This window comes from Phyllobates terribilis, unplaced genomic scaffold, assembly GCF_046119375.1.
Source record: "Phyllobates terribilis strain yellow unplaced genomic scaffold, ASM4611937v1 Scaffold_3__8_contigs__length_932513732, whole genome shotgun sequence".
Classification (NCBI taxonomy): domain Eukaryota; kingdom Metazoa; phylum Chordata; class Amphibia; order Anura; family Dendrobatidae; genus Phyllobates; species Phyllobates terribilis.
In genome coordinates, this window is record NW_027362763.1 from 780,191,091 (window position 1) to 780,208,450 (window position 17,360).

The window sequence follows — 17,360 nt, forward strand, 5'->3', positions numbered from 1 at the left end:
CAGGCTGCCATCACCCTCCCAGAACATGAAGCCGCCGGCACAGCCTCTCCTCAGTTCCGGAATGTCTGCGCGTCCGGCCGCAGCAATGAGGAGCAGCGGGTCCTGTCTGTTACCATGACAACCATCATCCTTGCGCGAACTCGTTCCGTCATTGGCTAGGGCAGCCCTGCGGACCCACCCTTCTCGGCTTTCTATTGGTAGAGCGGGTCGTCAGTCAAGAGCTTGTAGTCCCGCCCAGTGCCGCGGCTGGTTGGCTGCTGGCAGCCTGGGTGGGGCAGCAGCATCCCCGCCATGATGAGGCTCCGGGCAGAGTGTGAGTCACCAGGGCGTGGCCGCGCCGTCCTCCTCCTCCCCCCGCTCTGTATTGTTATCGCTCCTGTCCCCCTGCCGCTCAGACGGGTGGCGCACTTCTCCGCAGCCGGCATCTCACATTGTCCAGCCGGTCGTAGCCCGTCCCGCACCCGCCATGGAGCACCAATCCCCGTTTGTAACATCATCCAGCAGCTTTGGGAACGATGAGGATCAGTTCCGAGGAGCGGAGGAGGCCAAGCCCCGTGTGCAGCCCTGGGATGACATGGACGACGTGCTGGACCTGACCGGGGGCGCGGGGCAGCTGGCGCATCCCACCTTCTCCGTCTCCTTCCCCGGTAAGCCCCCTGTGGCGGCGGCGGAGGAGGACGACGAGGAGCGGAAGAGCTACTCCGACAGCCTGGAGCCGTCACCCGAGGAAGAGGATCCCAGCAGCATCGGCAGCGACCTGCCCAGCGCCCCCGTCATCCCCAGCGCCCCCGAGGAGGAGCAGGACCGGCCGGCCGCACCGGGCAGCGCAGCCCCCGCCAAGGCCGGCTCAGTGGGTAAGAGAGCCTGTGAAGGTCACCCCCTAATGTTAGATGCCTGGGCATGTATCTAGCCCATCATATGCCATCCCCGGGAGGGGCTGTGTCACTGGCCTCCATGCCTGCCTCATCTGCAAGGTGTAGAGGGAAAGATGGCTGCTTTCTTCTGAGGAACAGCGCCACCCTTGTCTGCAGGCTGTGCCTGGTATTGCACCTCAGCCCCATTCACCTCCTGCAATACCAGACACAATGCATTTACAGGTGCAGCCTGGTTTCTGTAAGAAACAGCCACTCCCATAGGAATGAATGGATCTGCAGTGCATGTGATCAACACTGCCATTCACACCGGGATCTTAAGAGCTTGGGATCGGTGGAAGTCTCAGCGGCTGAACCCATCGATCGGGAAGTTATCCCCTATTCCATGGATAGGGGATAGCTTCCACATTTTAAGAAATACCTCTTTAAATTAACCACCCACTCACCCCTGCCTGCTCAGTATTGTGATCTGGCCTTATTGTACAGTAATAATTCCAAAATCTGGTGGAAATCTGTAAAGTTAAGTGAAAAGGTTGAGATGAAGTTGTATTTGTATCCACTGTTCTGATGTGATTATTGCGGGGGTAGCTATCTATGGGGGTACCTTATTGGATTGTTTCATATTAGCTGGTGTCCACCAGTCTCTATTATGTGAGGGCAGGGGAGGCCAGATGTGGCAGACTTCTCTTCCAGATGAGATCACATTTGGTGCAGGCTATAAGACAGGTCTGTTGTGTGTCCACCTGCTGGCTTGCAGGATGCTGCCCCCTCGCCTGGTGTATGACTATATCTAGCTTTCCACCTTGTCCGCCCATGCGTTTTGGTCTGACGGATGGAGTGTGGGCAGTGAGTGTGCAGAATAGAGAAGGTGGGGTGGGGTCTGATGTGTGCCAGCTGCTGCCAGAAACCTGATTCATGGCTGGAGAAGTGTTGGGGGGGGTGCCCGGCGTCAGGCGCCCCCATCACGTCCCTCTGGTTATCACCATGTCATCTTGTGTATGAAGTAGATATCTGCGTCACAGCATCCTTCTAGTAACGCACCACGTCTGGCATCATATATAACCAGCACGCTGCTTGTACTATTGATTGTCTTTGTTCTTTATATTTTCTCTTAATATAGGAAGTTAAAATGAGTGCAGAAGTTCTGTATTAACTGAAGGGCAGCAGCGATGTGCCTGAAACTGCCCTGATGTTTGAGAGGAACTTGTCAAGTGTGCTGACCCTAAACCACCACCATGCGGTCACACAGAAGAGGAGTAGCTTTCTATAGATGGCACTCCCTGAAATGGGCCTTAAAGGATATTCTAGTAAGAAGAACTTTCTAGATCAGTGGCGTTGCACTGTTGAGACGCAACCAATCCCCAGGATAGGGAACCTGTCCCCCCACATTTGAATGGAGCGGCAGTCAGACATGCACGCTACCTCTCCTTTCCGTCTCCATGGGACGGTGTACAGTAGTCGGAGTCATCATTCTAGATGTGATCTATTCATTAGTCAACATGGGGTCCTGGACCCTGCACCCCTCTGGGTCAGGTAGTCCTACAATTACAGGACAGCACATGAATGGTGAGGTGTACTGGTCTCTGGCTTATCTCCATATGTCCTGGGTGTTGCAGGAGCTGCCTTGTATAACCTGCACCGCGTGACTCCTGAGGGGGCCAGGACCAACTTCCTTGACTCTCTGTAGGTAGTGTGGTCTTTTTTATGCTCTAAGGCCCATTTGAAACGTGACCTCTTTAGTAATCCTTGAGAGGGGCTGTTCTTTATTAGGGTCCTCTCACTGTAGAGCAGGGAATGGGCTGCCCTGTAGCTCTGAACGAGGCTTGCAGAAATCCATGTTCACGTTGCGGATAGAACTTCAGTTAGGTGCTTGGAACTGACTTTTCAGCCTCAGCAATTTTTTCTGCAGCAAATCATCTGGGTGGGAATATCCCCTAACTTCTAGAGTGAGTACCCCCAGAAGAGAGCCCCATGTCATAACTCTTGATGTCTAGCAGGTATGCCTAATGCGAAACCCTGCTGGAATTGGGGTTTTTAAGAGTTTAGTCTCAGGACCACATCCACTTTTGTAAGCGAAGTGAGGAGAAATGAGGCTCAAAAAATACCCATTCTAGAGATAGTTGAAGGTTTTGGCTGTGGGAGACCTGAGTGGGCAGACATTTATTACCTAAGGGCTTTTCTAGGTCTAGAATATTGATGGCCCATCCTGAGATTAGACCATGAAGATCAGATTGGTGGAGGTCTGACTCCTGATACCCCAGCTGATCAGTATTAAGAGCCCCCATGGTGCTTGATAGCTATCAAGTCTTCTTAAGAGTTATCTTTACTAATGCCATCAATATTAAAGGGGTTTACCGCTTTCAGGAAAGTGGACCCCCTCAAACGCTCTAAAATAACAGAGGGTACTCGCCCTCCCTGCTGCTTCTTGGCTCTCAGCATTTTGGCTGCGGCGTTGATGTCATGTTGACTGCGTGCATCACCACTGTAGATTATCATGGAGCTCAGCAGCTTGTGCCGTCTACAGCTTCTGAGCTCTCTGCCTACAGTGGAGATGCTTGCCATCAATCAATGTGATGTCACCACTGCAGCCAAACCACCGAGACAGCAAGGAGCCATGGCTACGCATGGTAGAAGGCCTGCAGTGTTCCCCAATGATAATCCGCATGTGCTGTGCACATGCTGCGGAAATTTCCGCTGCAGGTTATCATTGCGGAAAAATCCGCAGCACTACCAATTATTTTGCGGAAGCGCTGCGTTTTCACCGCCATTGACTTGCATTGGAACGCATGGATTACGCATCACTGCGTCTGTAGTTTCGGAATCCAAGCGTTTCAATGTGCGAATGGTACCCGGGTCTGGGGGAGAGGAGACTCTCCTCCAGACCTGGGTACCATAGCACTTGTAAAAAATGAATAAAATAAAAAATATATTTACCTTCTGATGGCCCCCGGTGTGCTTGTCTTCAGGCTTAACGGCAGGTCCTTCAGTGTACCGTGAGCTGCCGGTAGCCAGGAGGAAGCAAAGCAAGACTCCGGGGGCCATCAGAAGGTAAGTATAGATTTATTTTTTTACATTCTTTGGGGTCACACTTTATAAATCCATGCAACCGGCATGGATTTATAGTGTGACCAAGTTGATGCTAAAATCGCTTGGAAAGCTCTTGACAACCCGCATGCGGAAATACATGTGAAGAACGCTTCACTTCCGCTTGTCCCTGGCAGGAAAAATACATGTATAATCCGCATGCGTTTTTTTCTGCCAGGGAGATGCAGAAACGCTCAGGAAAAAATCCAGAGCATTTCTGCATCGTGGGCACATAGCCTAATGGACACAGATTACATTGGCTGTGGGGCGTTTGCCTTGGCTGATATGCTTGCACGCAGTCTGTTGTTGGGCGGTCTCCTGTGCTCGGTGCGCCCTCCTGATGCAGGACAATATTGCCCCTGTGTCCAGCTGGCAGAGCTTCTCCGCGGATCAGCTTGTCTGATGTGGATACAGCTGCTCCATCCCAGGGCCGCGCTCATCACAAGACCTCGGTGGCACAAACACTGAAATACAATGAGTGCTTGTCTCTGCCACATTTTTACATCTTAGCGTGTCATGTTGTCAGATGTGCATTTCTTTTTCCTCCAAAGTGGCGAAAGACACAAAAGGCTGCTCTTCTGTGCTCAGTTCCCCGCCTTGGTGTGCACTTTACCAATCAGGTCGCTAATCAGAAATGTATTAAGATGGAAGATACTGATGGACTTCAAGAAATTAGCACTTGTATGGAGCACAGTAGTCCCCATTTTTAATAAGTCAGTGGCCACAAAGACTAAATTTCCCACATGGCAATTTGGCCGATGACATGTCTGCCCATATTTGTACGAGCTTAAACCTTTTGTGTATCAATTAGAGGGCTTGTAGACTGACCCCACCACCCTCCATTCTTCATTCTGCTATATCGAGTGGGAGCGGTAATGCCAAACTACAGATTTCTGCTGGCACAAGTGCATCTGGAGAGCGAGGCCAGTGATGTCTACAGATATCGGCTGCCCATGCATTAGTCGTTACAATAGGACAGCGCTACGGCCACGGGTGGTGAGTGGGTCCTGATATATCTCCCTGCTCGCTTGTGCATGTGGCAGCTATTGTGGACCCGTCCTAGTCATTATTCAGGTGCACGCTCATTTGTAGACGTTGAGTCTCCTGCCCCTCTCACTCCCCAATGCAGAGGCAAGTATGGCCGGATTACCCCTTTAAACTTGGGCTCTAGTGTTACATTTCTGGATACATTGACTACCTTGCCCCCGGACATATGCCCATCCCTGGCATCCCTTATATATTGCAGAACTTTTCTCCTGGCGCATCTGTAACTGAATAGGACATCTCGCCACCATATTCATTCTGATACAGTTTCCAAGTAAACATTTTAGCTAATGAGTTGGCAAGAGGCAGCCTAATGTTTGCTGCACATGACTAGCGCTGGCTGAACTTTTGGTGGCCCTGCGTCCTCTGGTTACTCCAGGGTGTTTCTGTACATGACATTAATCCCTTCAGAGAAAGCCTTTTATCATGGTTAATGTGCACATTTCATACAGTTTCTACTTATGTGAGTGCACAAAGAGAATCCTGTATTGTCAGGTTGTGGTAGCCATTACTCCTGCTCTCTCCATACACTGTACACGGACCTCTGCCGAGCCCAGCAACCTAACCTGATGTCCCGCAGATGTAGAAAGAAATGAGGATTGGGCATAGTGATTTCCAATATACCCAACTATTATCAGGCGATATAAACCGCCAATGTCTTATACCCCTGCCAGAGGTCACTGGTGACGGTAATATGTATGGCACTGCTGGTGGAAATCGGGACAGTTGGGGTACGGGAACGTTGGGGGGGGGGGGGGGGGGTTTAAGATTAGTAATGTATATAGTTTAATATAAGTTGCTTGTCTTAGATAAAAATCTTTTAAAGACGACCTGTAAGATGCTCCATCTACCTGGCCCGGCGGGCGTGTTAGACCGGCTCCATTATGGCCCCGCGGGCATGGTAGACCGGCTCTATTATTGCATACATGTATGTATGTATACCAGAGGTGAGGTAACTAAAGGAACAGTCACAGAGGTATGTCCCTGCCGAATAGATTGCCTGGGGACAGACCTGTCTGTTATGCAGAGCCTGGCAGCTAGAACCTGATGAAGACATACCTCTGTCACTAGTCATCGGAGTCTCCTCGTCTTAAAGTGTGTTTTCTGCAGCCTTTTAGAGTAAAACGTACATGTCTGCTATGGCTGATCTGTTCCCTGATTTATGCTGCCCCTGGCTCGTCAGCATGGATCATCTGACAGGTTCCCTTTAAGAACTTTCTAGGCACATGGCTGGCGCTTTTTTCAATCTAATTTTGAAAGCATGTTATCCAGTCAAAGTAGTACATCCTGAGGTGGGGGCTGCCATTTTGTAATCCTCACCAATGAGCTTCTCTTCCGGATGCACAGATCCCAGATACGAAGCCCATGGACAGTTATGAGCTTCAGACATGGGGGGGCATGTGACCTTCAGGTTCATATGTCCGTACTCCAGTAGTTATGTGCCCATGTGGGGAGCATCCGGGCCCTGGCATGGAGCCTGCCCCGGGCCCTGGCGTCCGTGTTGTTGGGAGGCTTCCTCAGTAGTGAGTGTGTGTAGGGGCTATTTTGAAGTAGTTGACGGCTGAGCTGCTACATTCATGTGTTAAGGTTACGCCTCCGCTTTCGTGTTTCCGGCGCCCACACACAGACATTATATGCATTAGCCGGGCGGTGGCGTTCATAGTAAATCAGGGCACGGCTTTGGGGCTCACTGTCTGCTTTCACCCTCATTTGGCTGTTGTCTGACTTGCATCTTCTATTTTGTTTCCAGGGTATACATTTTTAGCACAATATCTTCGAGGAGAAGGTAAAGTGGAGACGGTAATGAGAATAATTGCTGATCATCCTTAATCATGTCCTATAATACAATCACTTCTTTATCGGCCATTAAAGCTAAAATACAAGGAAATGTCTGAGTTGATAGCTGCTCTATGATCTGGGCCATTGGAGCTTGTACCTGGGAATAGGATGAAATGTGAGCTGTGAGGAGACTCTTCCTCCATCACTAAGGCTCCTTCATTTATGCAGGGAGAGAGGATTTGGCGAGTTTTACCACTTGTATGTGTAAGGCTACGTTCACACGGAGTTTTCAGGCTGTTGCGAAAAAACTTTTTGCAGCCTTATTAGAGATTGCTTAGTTTGGAGCAGATTCAATTAGGATCTACTTCAAAGACGTGACATGCACTCCATCTACCCACCCCCACTATCACAGCCACCAGGCATTTTCAGAAAAAACACTTAAAAACCAAAGGGAAAACTTTTTCTTGTGCATTTTTTAGGGTAGAAGATCGGCTCCAAAACTTCAGCGTGAACGTAGCTTAAAGGGGTATTCCCATCTCCGAGATCTCCCAATAAGTAGCAGTAGTATAGTTCTTCAGATAAGCAATGCCGCTTACCTCATGTGCAGGACATTGCAGTACCTTAGTGGTCATAGCCATGGATACCCAAAGTACTGCAATGCCCTGCACATGGAGTAAGCTACATAGCTTATCTGAAGTACTATACTACATTTCTAATTGGAGGTACTTGCAATTCTGATTATTATTCCTACTACATATTGGGATTGATCATAGAGATGGGAATATCCTTTTTAAGGAACTGTTCAAATCTGTGTCATGGCTTCCATTCATAGCACAAACCATGGTGCAGTGCTGGTACCGCTAGCTCCCAATGGCCCCTATTGACTTATAATGAGGTTGGTGGGGTTTTGTCTTGGTGACTGCAGATGAGATAAAGCGATTCCTTCCGTCAGATCTGATAGAATATGCAAGAGAGGCTTCCGAACAGAGCATCTGATACAAATGATGGCACATCTGGGTGGACAGCTAAGGACCCCTTGATCCTCCGTAATGGATCTTCTACTATGTTTGTATGAAGATCATTTTCCTGGGGTCCCCCGTGACTGCATGTGTGGCCACCTGTGAAGTAACATAAATAAATAGGTTATAAAAGAAAACCCTGTGAGTACAACCGGTCCCTAATCCCCACAAACATAAGAATTCTGTTTTCAGCTGACCCCAATGAATCCTGAAGGATCCCATTGACTAGCACTCTGTTCACATCTGTCAGTTTCCTTTTGCAATGGAAACCATGACCGTTAGATCCTCTCGAGGTATCTGTAGATTTGCCAGGAAAATGTGCCCCTCATGCCGACTCCTCCATTAGTGTGAGAATAGATATGAATCAGCCATCTGTAGAGCAGCGTGGATCCGCCGTCCACCACCACAAGCTTCTACACATGTGGTGCAGTCACTGGAGCTGCTGGCATGTTATATACACGTGGTTTACTGGCCATGAGCTCCGGAGGAGGAGAATCGTCACACTGATCTGGTATTGGCGACAAGTTTTTTTTTTTTTTTTTTTCCATTCTCCTAGTCTGATCATTATAAGGAGACCATAGCTTGTATTTTAGGATTAATGGCCTTTATGTAATTTCTGCAGAATCTAAGGAATGAAATCTTCCGGATAAATGATGAATCTGTAGTCCTGTGCACTTGGCACAGGCTTTCTGGTAATGTGTGGGTGTTAATTACTGGCGATCTAACAAAAATATTATCCTCCTTGTGATTTTACTGATTCTCCCCCACCACCAATTTATAATTTCCGTAATCTAAGTAAGCAAATCTGATGTGTAGAAATTGTGTGTTCTGCTGAAGTCATTAGTCTCACATTACTTGGAGGGATCTATTACTGGTGGATTACTAGAGAGCTGAACTGGCATGATCGTACCTACCGGTAGTTATGGCATGCTGTTATCTCACACGCGGAAGTTCACCATGTCCTGCGCCCGGGTCAGCTCTGAGCACTGGTCATCCACTGCTCCTCCAAAGCTACCTGGTCCTTTATGTAATGCTAGAAATAATATTTGAAAAATATGGAAATCTTTGCCATTGGCATTTCTTGTTTTTCATTGACAATGTTTTTAAGGTACTGGGTTTTGTGGGGCATGTACATAGTGTTTTTTTATTTTTATTATTTCTTTATGAACAGCCGTAGAGAGGTGGTGAGTTGTAACAAGACCAGAGGGGAACGGTATGTACGGTAAGTCATCAGTGGGTGCTAGTTTTTAAGTTGGGGCGCAATCAGGTGGCCATATTGCTCGTGTGAAGATCACATTGCAATCCTCGGACTGTCCGGCGGCTCTCCTGAGTGCGACAGCTTTGTGTATTTCTTTGCAGCTGTCATGCTTGGGTCAGGAGAGCCGATGGGCAGTCCGAGGATTGCAATCAGCCGTCTGACTGCGCCCTAAAATTCAGTGTGACAGCACATACTGTAGAAAGAAAGCCATAATCTGATTACAGGCAAAATGACCAACAGTTACATCCCATGCCTCACAAGGGAAGACTTTGATTGAAGTTGTTCGTTCCTCACATTCTCCTTTCTGGCCAGCCTAGACCACCATAATGCTTCTTCAATCCATAACTCCTCTTTACCTAGTTTATTCCATTTTAAGTTCTTTATTTTTTATTTTTTCCCTAATCCTCTTTAGATCATGTCTGTGGTGTGTTCCTGCTGCAACCACTAACACTGTGCCTGCTGTGCTCCCTAACACCCTAGAAGTCTGTCACCATTATCTTTGTGATGTTTGTTAAAAAAAAAAAGAGAAAAATCTTACCATGTTTGTTGTGCCCCAGGAATAATAGTACCATACACTTACTACCTTCAACTATAATGGTGTCAAACAGTAGAAAGTGCTCCGGACAGTATGTGCCTGAGAAAAGTATTGATAAGCAGATGTTCCCTTGATCAGTGATGATGAATAATTTTCCCCTCCAGAGTGCCTACTAATCGTACCATCAGTGTCTCCCCTCCCCACCCTCTCCAAATAATTGTGTGCAGGAACTGTGCGTCCATTTCCTGCTTGTGCTTCCATGTTGGGGGTTGTAGTGAGTTGACGCCCTGTGTGACCTGCTGGGTGGTGTCACCAGCCTTTCGTCACAATACATCCTATAGTCCCCCTCCTGTTGGTTGTACAGTTTGTCTGTGAGATTTCTGACTCCTTCAGTGTAATGTGGTGGTTTTCGGATTATGTAACGGACGGCGCACAGTCACACATCCTATGAGCTGACACCATTGTCCTTTCTGACATTCTCCACGTTATCTCAGACAATGGCCTCTGTTATGTGGCCAAAGGATCAGCCAAATCTGCAATGTGGCCCATGGCAGCTGTTTGATTAATAACCTATTTATGGTTAATTCTTCCTAGGTTTCTTACCACGTTTCCCACAGCCATCCAACATCGGCTTTGCTGCTCTATTGATAACCCTGTGTGGTGGTCCTTAAAGAAAACCGGCCAGGAGGAATTTACTGATGGAAGTAGTGATATGGCTGTAGTGTAGGCCCAACGAGAAAAATGATACCGCTTTATGTGCAGATCCAATGTCCCAGTGCTGAGAAATCTGACTTAAAAGTCCTTCGCTCATTGGGACATCAGATATGTAACAAAAAACAAAAATGTTTATTGTTGGACAAGGGCCTCTTCACAATACCATGCATGAAGCCCCCTTGACAGCTCAGGTATGTTTTTGGGGATGTTTAAAGGGTTGTACGGTGAAAACATGGTGCGGAATTCACACCATCACACACCAATCTGCAAAGTCTGGCCATAAAGGGGTGCCGACAGGCGGTGGGTGCTAAGAGGCTCAGGGCTATCATGAATCGGACACCGCCTGTGTTATTGCAGTGGTCTGCTTTACAATGAAGTTCTGAAGCGTTTCAGAGAAACACATTTTGACAAGCTGGCTGGGGATGATGCATCTCAAATGACCTGTCGGAGGCCGGTCCCAAGTGGCTTCTTCTCACCCTGCTCTGACAGGTCTCCCCCAATATGTTTTGTATGAACACATTTTCAAAGTGTGTTTTCTCCAGGACTGCGTGTCTGATTAGAAACCTATTACCGATCGTGTATTTTCTTGGTACAAGTTTTTCTATCTCCATGTTGATCGCTCTCCATATGATAAAGTAAATTGCTTGCAAAATGGCTGCTCAGCTTTGTGTCATGTTTAGCTCCCCTTATTTTTCGGCTTGTGGCCTTTTGTAAAGGGGAAGTGGAAATGCGACTAAATGTCATTTCTGAATTTGGCTTTGGAAACTACTACTCAAAGCTAAATGTGAAAGAGGGAACTGCAAAATGTATATTTCATGCATGTACATAGTGAGGAAATGATGAATGACTGCATCGGACGTGGAGTTATACAATTGGGATGTTCCCGCTGTGATTTGGGTAGTGTCACTTACACCATTTTTTCTAAAGTTAGAGTAGACTGGCTATGGTTTGTCCCTTGGTTGCCACAAGGCATTTTGCTCAAGCATAAAGTGGCACTTCTGCAATCCTGACCTTTCCTACAGTATAAGGTTAGTGTGGCATTGTTACTACAGCATGCATAGTGTTAATGTGTGGCTGCGTCATATGCCACGGTGCAGATATGCGGGCATATTGACTGCTAGAGTAATAATTTTAGCACTCCTTCATATGTCCAATTTTTGCGTACCAGTACTATGTGATTTTCACAGATAGCACTCGTACCTGTAATAGTTTATGGGACTATTCACATGTCCATTTTTATTTTGCTTGTGTTTTTTTTTTTTTTTTCCCCTCGAACCGAGAGGTCCAAAAAAAGAGACATTTATGTTCTGAAATCGTCAATGGGTCTGTGGAAAAAATCAGACTGTACTTGGATGACATCTGAGTGTGGTTCGATTGTCACAGGCTGTCAGAATAGAGAAGGTGGAGACATTTGTTTGTTTTTTTTAAATGTCTTCACGTACGAGAAAATCGGATGATACTCGTACCACATCCTGATCAGAGTCTTATGCCACGGCCCCACTATCGGTATTCAGTCAGTATTTTTTTTTTTCAGGAGTGTGAGCCAAAACCAGGAGTGGCTGATGGAAACAAGTCAACAATTCTGAGTTTATCAGCCACTCCTGGTTTTGGCTCATACTCCTGAAAAAAAAAAAATACGGATAGTGGGGCCGTGGCCATATCAGAATAATTGGTCAGTTTTTCTCGTACGTGGAAAAATCAGACGTGTGAATGAGCCCTTACTTGGAGTTAAAATGTGTAGGACACGATTTTTGTGGTCAGTTGTGCAAGGTACAATGAAGCCTCTCTATATGGCCGTGTCTTTGAGAACGACGCTCTTATCCAGACCTGATTTTCAGTAAGTTTTTAAATTCTGCTATATTTTATACAAATTGTCCATTTTCTGCAGAGACCACCATTTTAGGAGCGCCTTGTTTAATGCAGTTTTGTATGGTCGTCTTAAAGAGGTCCCACTGTTCATGAGAAACTGGTGCACATTGCCATCTCGCGAGTCTGCGAGAGTCTCTGGATGCTGTCATGTCCAGGAAGAAGGTGGCAGCAGGCCAATTTCAGCTCATCTGAGACATTGAGAAAAGCATCCTGGGGGACAGTAGAAACTGCACACCAGTGCATATATCCATAGTGTTATATCTGTCATTTTACATGGGGCTACAGTATATTAACCACTTAAAAAGCAAAGTCAGCTCAAAATGCTGTTGGCATGGGAAGGGCTGTGCCTGCTTCCTCACATTACTTCTGATGGATTTGATCTGGTGCAATCTAGAATTCCGAACTTATTGGTGTACAGGAAAGGGCGAGTGTCTCATGATTGGGAATGTATGATGAAAAGTGTTCTCAAGTGTAACTTGACTCAAAATCCACAAAATTCAGGTGTGACTGCATCTTCCTGGCTCACTGTAAAGGTAACATTGGGGAGATTAGTATTAGCAGACTGCACATCTGCGTTTTTACTTATTTTAAAAAATGAGCCCCACAGCACAATGCCTCATGACAACCACCAGTGCACCCAATGGACCCTCATATTGGAGACCATCATGACTTTAGTCTTTCTGGTAGGAAGAATATGACTGCATGCTATGCTTTATTCCCACAACCCCTCATTAAAATACAGTCTACTGAATTTTTGACTGGGTGGAAGTTTTCGTTGCCCACGTTGGGCCATGTCTTGTGATTGACATGCATTTTTCAGATTGTATGATATTCTCCATCCGTTCTCTCTGATGGCTTCGGTGCGGAGCATGGTGTGTATTTCTGCTGAGGTCTTTGTGTTTGTTTTTCAGATGTGAACCTCTTTCCTATTCCTGCTTCATCTGCACCTCTGATGCACTCCTCTTCTTCAGGCAAGTTCTGTACTTTCATGGCTCTAACACTCTTGCTCTATAGCTGAAGATCTAGATAAGCTTTCTTTTCTCTAACTATATCCATGTGTACTACTCACCACAGATTTTAGGACCGATGCACGTGTTGCAGCTTGCACTGCGGCTCTTTAACATTTTCAATACTATGAAGACGCTCTTCATAAAAATGGTCTACACTTGTATGAAAGGCAATCGGCTGATCACCACATCCTCGACGCCCCTAGCCAAGAGTTGTTTCATGAGAAGGTTCTCAGCTGGTCACACTTCTGTCCATACATGGTTGCTGTAGGAAAAATGAACAAACATGTAATATTACAAGATCATTTTTCTGGGGACAGATTCCTGAGCAGGGGACCATTCCCCATGAGATCTGTATTTCCTAATTGGGTATAATGACTTGGGTTGTCTTGACATCCCCTTCCACCGGGTGTGTTTTTGAGGGCACATTTTGTAAAGGGTAGACTACAACTTCATAAGCAATCATTACTTTAGTTAGTTGATATAGCAGTGAGAGCAAAAAAGTCATACTGCAGTTACCTTTACGGTTGAAGGGGGTGGAAGGGGCAAAATAAAAACGTACCACCTCCACCCACTTGGGTTATTGGGGGCCTGTATATGTTGAACATTGGGAAGAAATATTGGCATATATGCGAAACGTATCTATAGGATCCACATATCCATAGAGCCTTATGTTGTTCACCAGGGGATTAAAGAAGGAGGATTTATGTAACTGTGTTTCCCAAACTCCAGTCCCCACGGCCCCCAGCAGATCATGTTTTTAGGATCTCCTTAGTATTGCTCAAGTGATGGAATAATTATCAAGGCATCAGAAATTACTACAGGTTCTCTCACTTGTGCAATACTAAGGAAATCCTGAAAACATGATGTGTTGGGGGCCTTGAGGACTGGCGTTTGGAAACCAGTGACGTAACTCATTGGTAAAATCTGTGGTGACTGGTGCTGATCTATATTAGACATTGACATTATCTCGGCATTTTATCTCTCGTCTGTTGCTTTTACTATGGTTTAATTTGCTTCTGTCTGCTACTGACCTCTTTCCTTTTCTGTTCGTTGTCACAGACATTGTAATGGATTTGCAGCAGCCTTCTAGCACTATGCCTCCTGACCAAGAGAAGCTTTCATCTTTGCTGCTTGAGTCTGCTCCTTTCCTTCATTCTTTGCCTCCTTTTTCTGCCGATTCTTCCAAAGAGCAGCTTGTCGGGTTTCCTGCTGACTCCACTACACCAGAAGCTTTTAAAGGTCCCATTAGTGATGAGCATGCAATGTCAAGGACCATAGATGATTTCCCTGTAGTAGAGAAGTTGAGTAGTGGCAAGGAATGTTATTTTGCTGAAGTCGCCGACCACAAAGACAAAATGGAAGACCTGTTCTTTTCCGAGAGAGGTCATGCTATTGAGCACCCGACATTTATTCCTGAATTTGCTTCTGGAGACCCCACAAGATTATTTGGCCAGTCTGCTAAAGAGATGTTTTCAGGAATGCTTAAATCTGTTGGACCACCTCACGAAGAGTTTACAGATCTCAAGGAAGGTCTTGATGAACAGTATGTGGATTTTAAGCCTTTTGCAAGCACAGGAGGCCACAATGTTGAAGTTGCACCTAAAGATGCTTCCGTAGACCTTAGAAGCAATATTGCTATGTTGAGTTTTGAACCCACTGTAAAATTAGAAGAAAAATATGAAGAAAGGGATGTAGATATATCAGATGATATTTCTCCAGCTTCGCCTGAGGCAACCTCAGATTCCTCAAATTATGAAATGTTTGCTCCGTTACAACAGACGAATCCATTTGCTTTTGGTGGAAATCAAGTGTCTCACAACATAACTGATGAGAAAAAAATGGAAGAACGTAAATCTTGCGTCCCTTCTTCTCGTCTAGGTTCTAACGTTGCAACGGTTAACCCATTCCTCGTTGACCAAGAAGTCGACTATGTCACAACTGATAGTGTACATGGAAGTGCTGCAAGCAAACCTGAGGGGCTTACTCCAGATATCGTGCAAGAGGTATATGAGAGTGAAGTCTATGACACTGGTGTACCAAAACTCTCCTATGAACCAAAAATTGATTTGGTCCAAACTGCTGCTAAAGTTTCACAAGAAAATGTAAGCCCTTCAATACAGAACGTGGCACTGTTTGAAGATGCAGATTCTGTGTCCTCACCGGTTTTGCCTGACATTGTCATGGAAGCTCCCCTCTCATCTGCTCCTGTTGGTCTTGATGCTGTGGCCCTTCAGCCTGATGTCTCCCCAGTTGGGCGCATAACCCCTGTGAATGAAGAAAAGCTAAAGTTTGAGTCCGAGAAGCCACCGTCTTATGAAGAAGCGATCAATAAAGCAAGCTCAAAGGCACAAGAACAAGTTCCCGTCCACATGGAAGCTGTTAAGAAGGCACCAGTAGAAGAGCTAGAAACGTCATACATATCCATAGCGTGTGACCTCGTGAAGGAAACCATACCAGAGCAGGTGGCTACTGATTTCTCAAAGGCATTAAAGAGTGAGTTTGACTCCCAGTTTGCCTCACACTTTGATGAAAGCTCCCCAGAGTCTGAGCAAAGTGAACCTTCATACAAGCTCTGGGAAGCTGAAGTGATTTCTAAAGAAGCTGCTAATCCTATGTTGGGTACTGAACAAAACATTGCCTCAGAAAAGGAACAGATAAGTGATACAAAATGGAAGGAGCCTTCACCGGTCAAGTCATACCTAGAGTCCTACTTCTCTGAGAAAGTGTCTGATATTGTAGCAGAGGAACCAATTGCCCAAATATCTAAGCCAGAGAAGCTTCTCCAAATGGAAGAATTTGAAAAAACTGATCACTTTAAAGACTTTGAAATTCCATCCTCTATTGCACCTATTAAAGAGATTTCCACACCACCTAGAGACGAACAAGTGGGCATTAAGGCACCGAAATGGCTGGAAGACCAGATCCCGAAGGAACAGCCTAAGGTGAAGGAAGATGTGTTTGTGAAGGACAAAACTAAAGAAAGTTCTGATAATATAGTGGACTTGAGCAAAGCAGGGTCTGAGCCCTTCATCCTGGAAGACCCTGTTTCTAAGCCTCTGACACCTGCAAAAGAAACCAGGGTGGGCAGTAAAGATAAGGAGAGCTCTCCAGCTACTGTTCCTCCAGCATCTGGCAAATTCCAGAATTCAGGTAACTATTTGCATGTTCTGCCAGTCTGCAGGCTTGGTTAATATTTTACTGTGTATGTGTCTCAAGGGTTCCTCTCCACCATACTTTAAAGGGACTCTGTCAGCACAGAATGACTGTTCAAACTTGGTCCCGCCGCTCAGTTCTTCTCGGCGGGGCCAATCATTTATATACACTTTCCCACTTGCTTGTTTATCCTCTATCTCCACCCTCTCTTCTTTGGTTCACAGCTCTGGCTTCATAGGGCAAGAGAAGGGCAGAGATAGATGCAAACCAAGCAGGTGGGAAGGTGTATATAAATGATTGGCAGCGCCTGTACTTGGCTTGACCAGTCATTCTGTGCTGACAGTCCCTTTTCGCTTGTTTGGAGGCCTCTTCTGATCTACCTGTAAAGCGTTGGGTCACTTGGGTCTTTGTTCTATTTTCATGCTAGTCTTCAGGGAAAACAGTTGTCTCTGTTGATGGAGCGTGTTGTTTCTCTCAAGGCAGTCTCTATAAACAGGGACAATGTGTTGCGTTGTTATGGCTGCCTGATTAATTTAATGGGAACCTGACAACTATTTCATGCTGCCCATGGGACTAGACAGGTGGCTACAAAACCTAGTCTGGAAAGCAAGGCTGGCATGGCAAAGGATAGGGTTTGCAGGAAGAATAGTCCACTGGGCGGCTCCCTTAGGCTTTTCCCCACCTGCTGTTTCGTGTTACTTAAACCCGAAAAAAGTCTGACACGTTCCGTTTAAGGCCACGTGCACATGTTGAGTATTTGGGGAGTTTTTACCTCGGTAATTGTAAGCCAAATCCAGAAGTGGGTAAAAAAAAATATTTATATTAGATATATAATCTTTCTTTTTATTTTTTTTTTTTCCTCCACATGATACGAGGAGCAACATGTTCATTCTTGAGGTATTTCTGTACAATTCAAAAACTTGTAACCTGCTGGTTTAAGCAATCCTGGTACTGGTATGTCCACTGTCACGATCCGCTTGCTGCCCTTAACCCCTTAAATGTTTGTCCATTTCTGACAGCGAC

General features: G+C 46.1%; 1 protein-coding gene across 4 annotated transcripts in view; it reads left to right on the forward strand.

The window, feature by feature from the left end:
• Positions 1 to 286: 286 nt before the first annotated feature.
• The window catches only part of RTN4 (reticulon 4), an 83,901-nt gene continuing 66,827 nt past the window's right edge, over positions 287 to 17,360 (forward strand). The window contains exons 1-3 of one of the 4 annotated variants that reach the window (XM_073672292.1): positions 287 to 854; positions 13,086 to 13,145; positions 14,244 to 16,334. In XM_073672292.1, the coding sequence (XP_073528393.1) occupies positions 467 to 854; positions 13,086 to 13,145; positions 14,244 to 16,334 (2,539 nt within the window). In that variant the 5' untranslated portion in view covers positions 287 to 466. Of the gene's footprint in view, positions 855 to 6,750; positions 6,787 to 13,085; positions 13,146 to 14,243; positions 16,335 to 17,360 lie in introns of those variants that run through there. The other 3 variants (XM_073672293.1, XM_073672291.1, XM_073672294.1) reach the window with 3 other exon arrangements.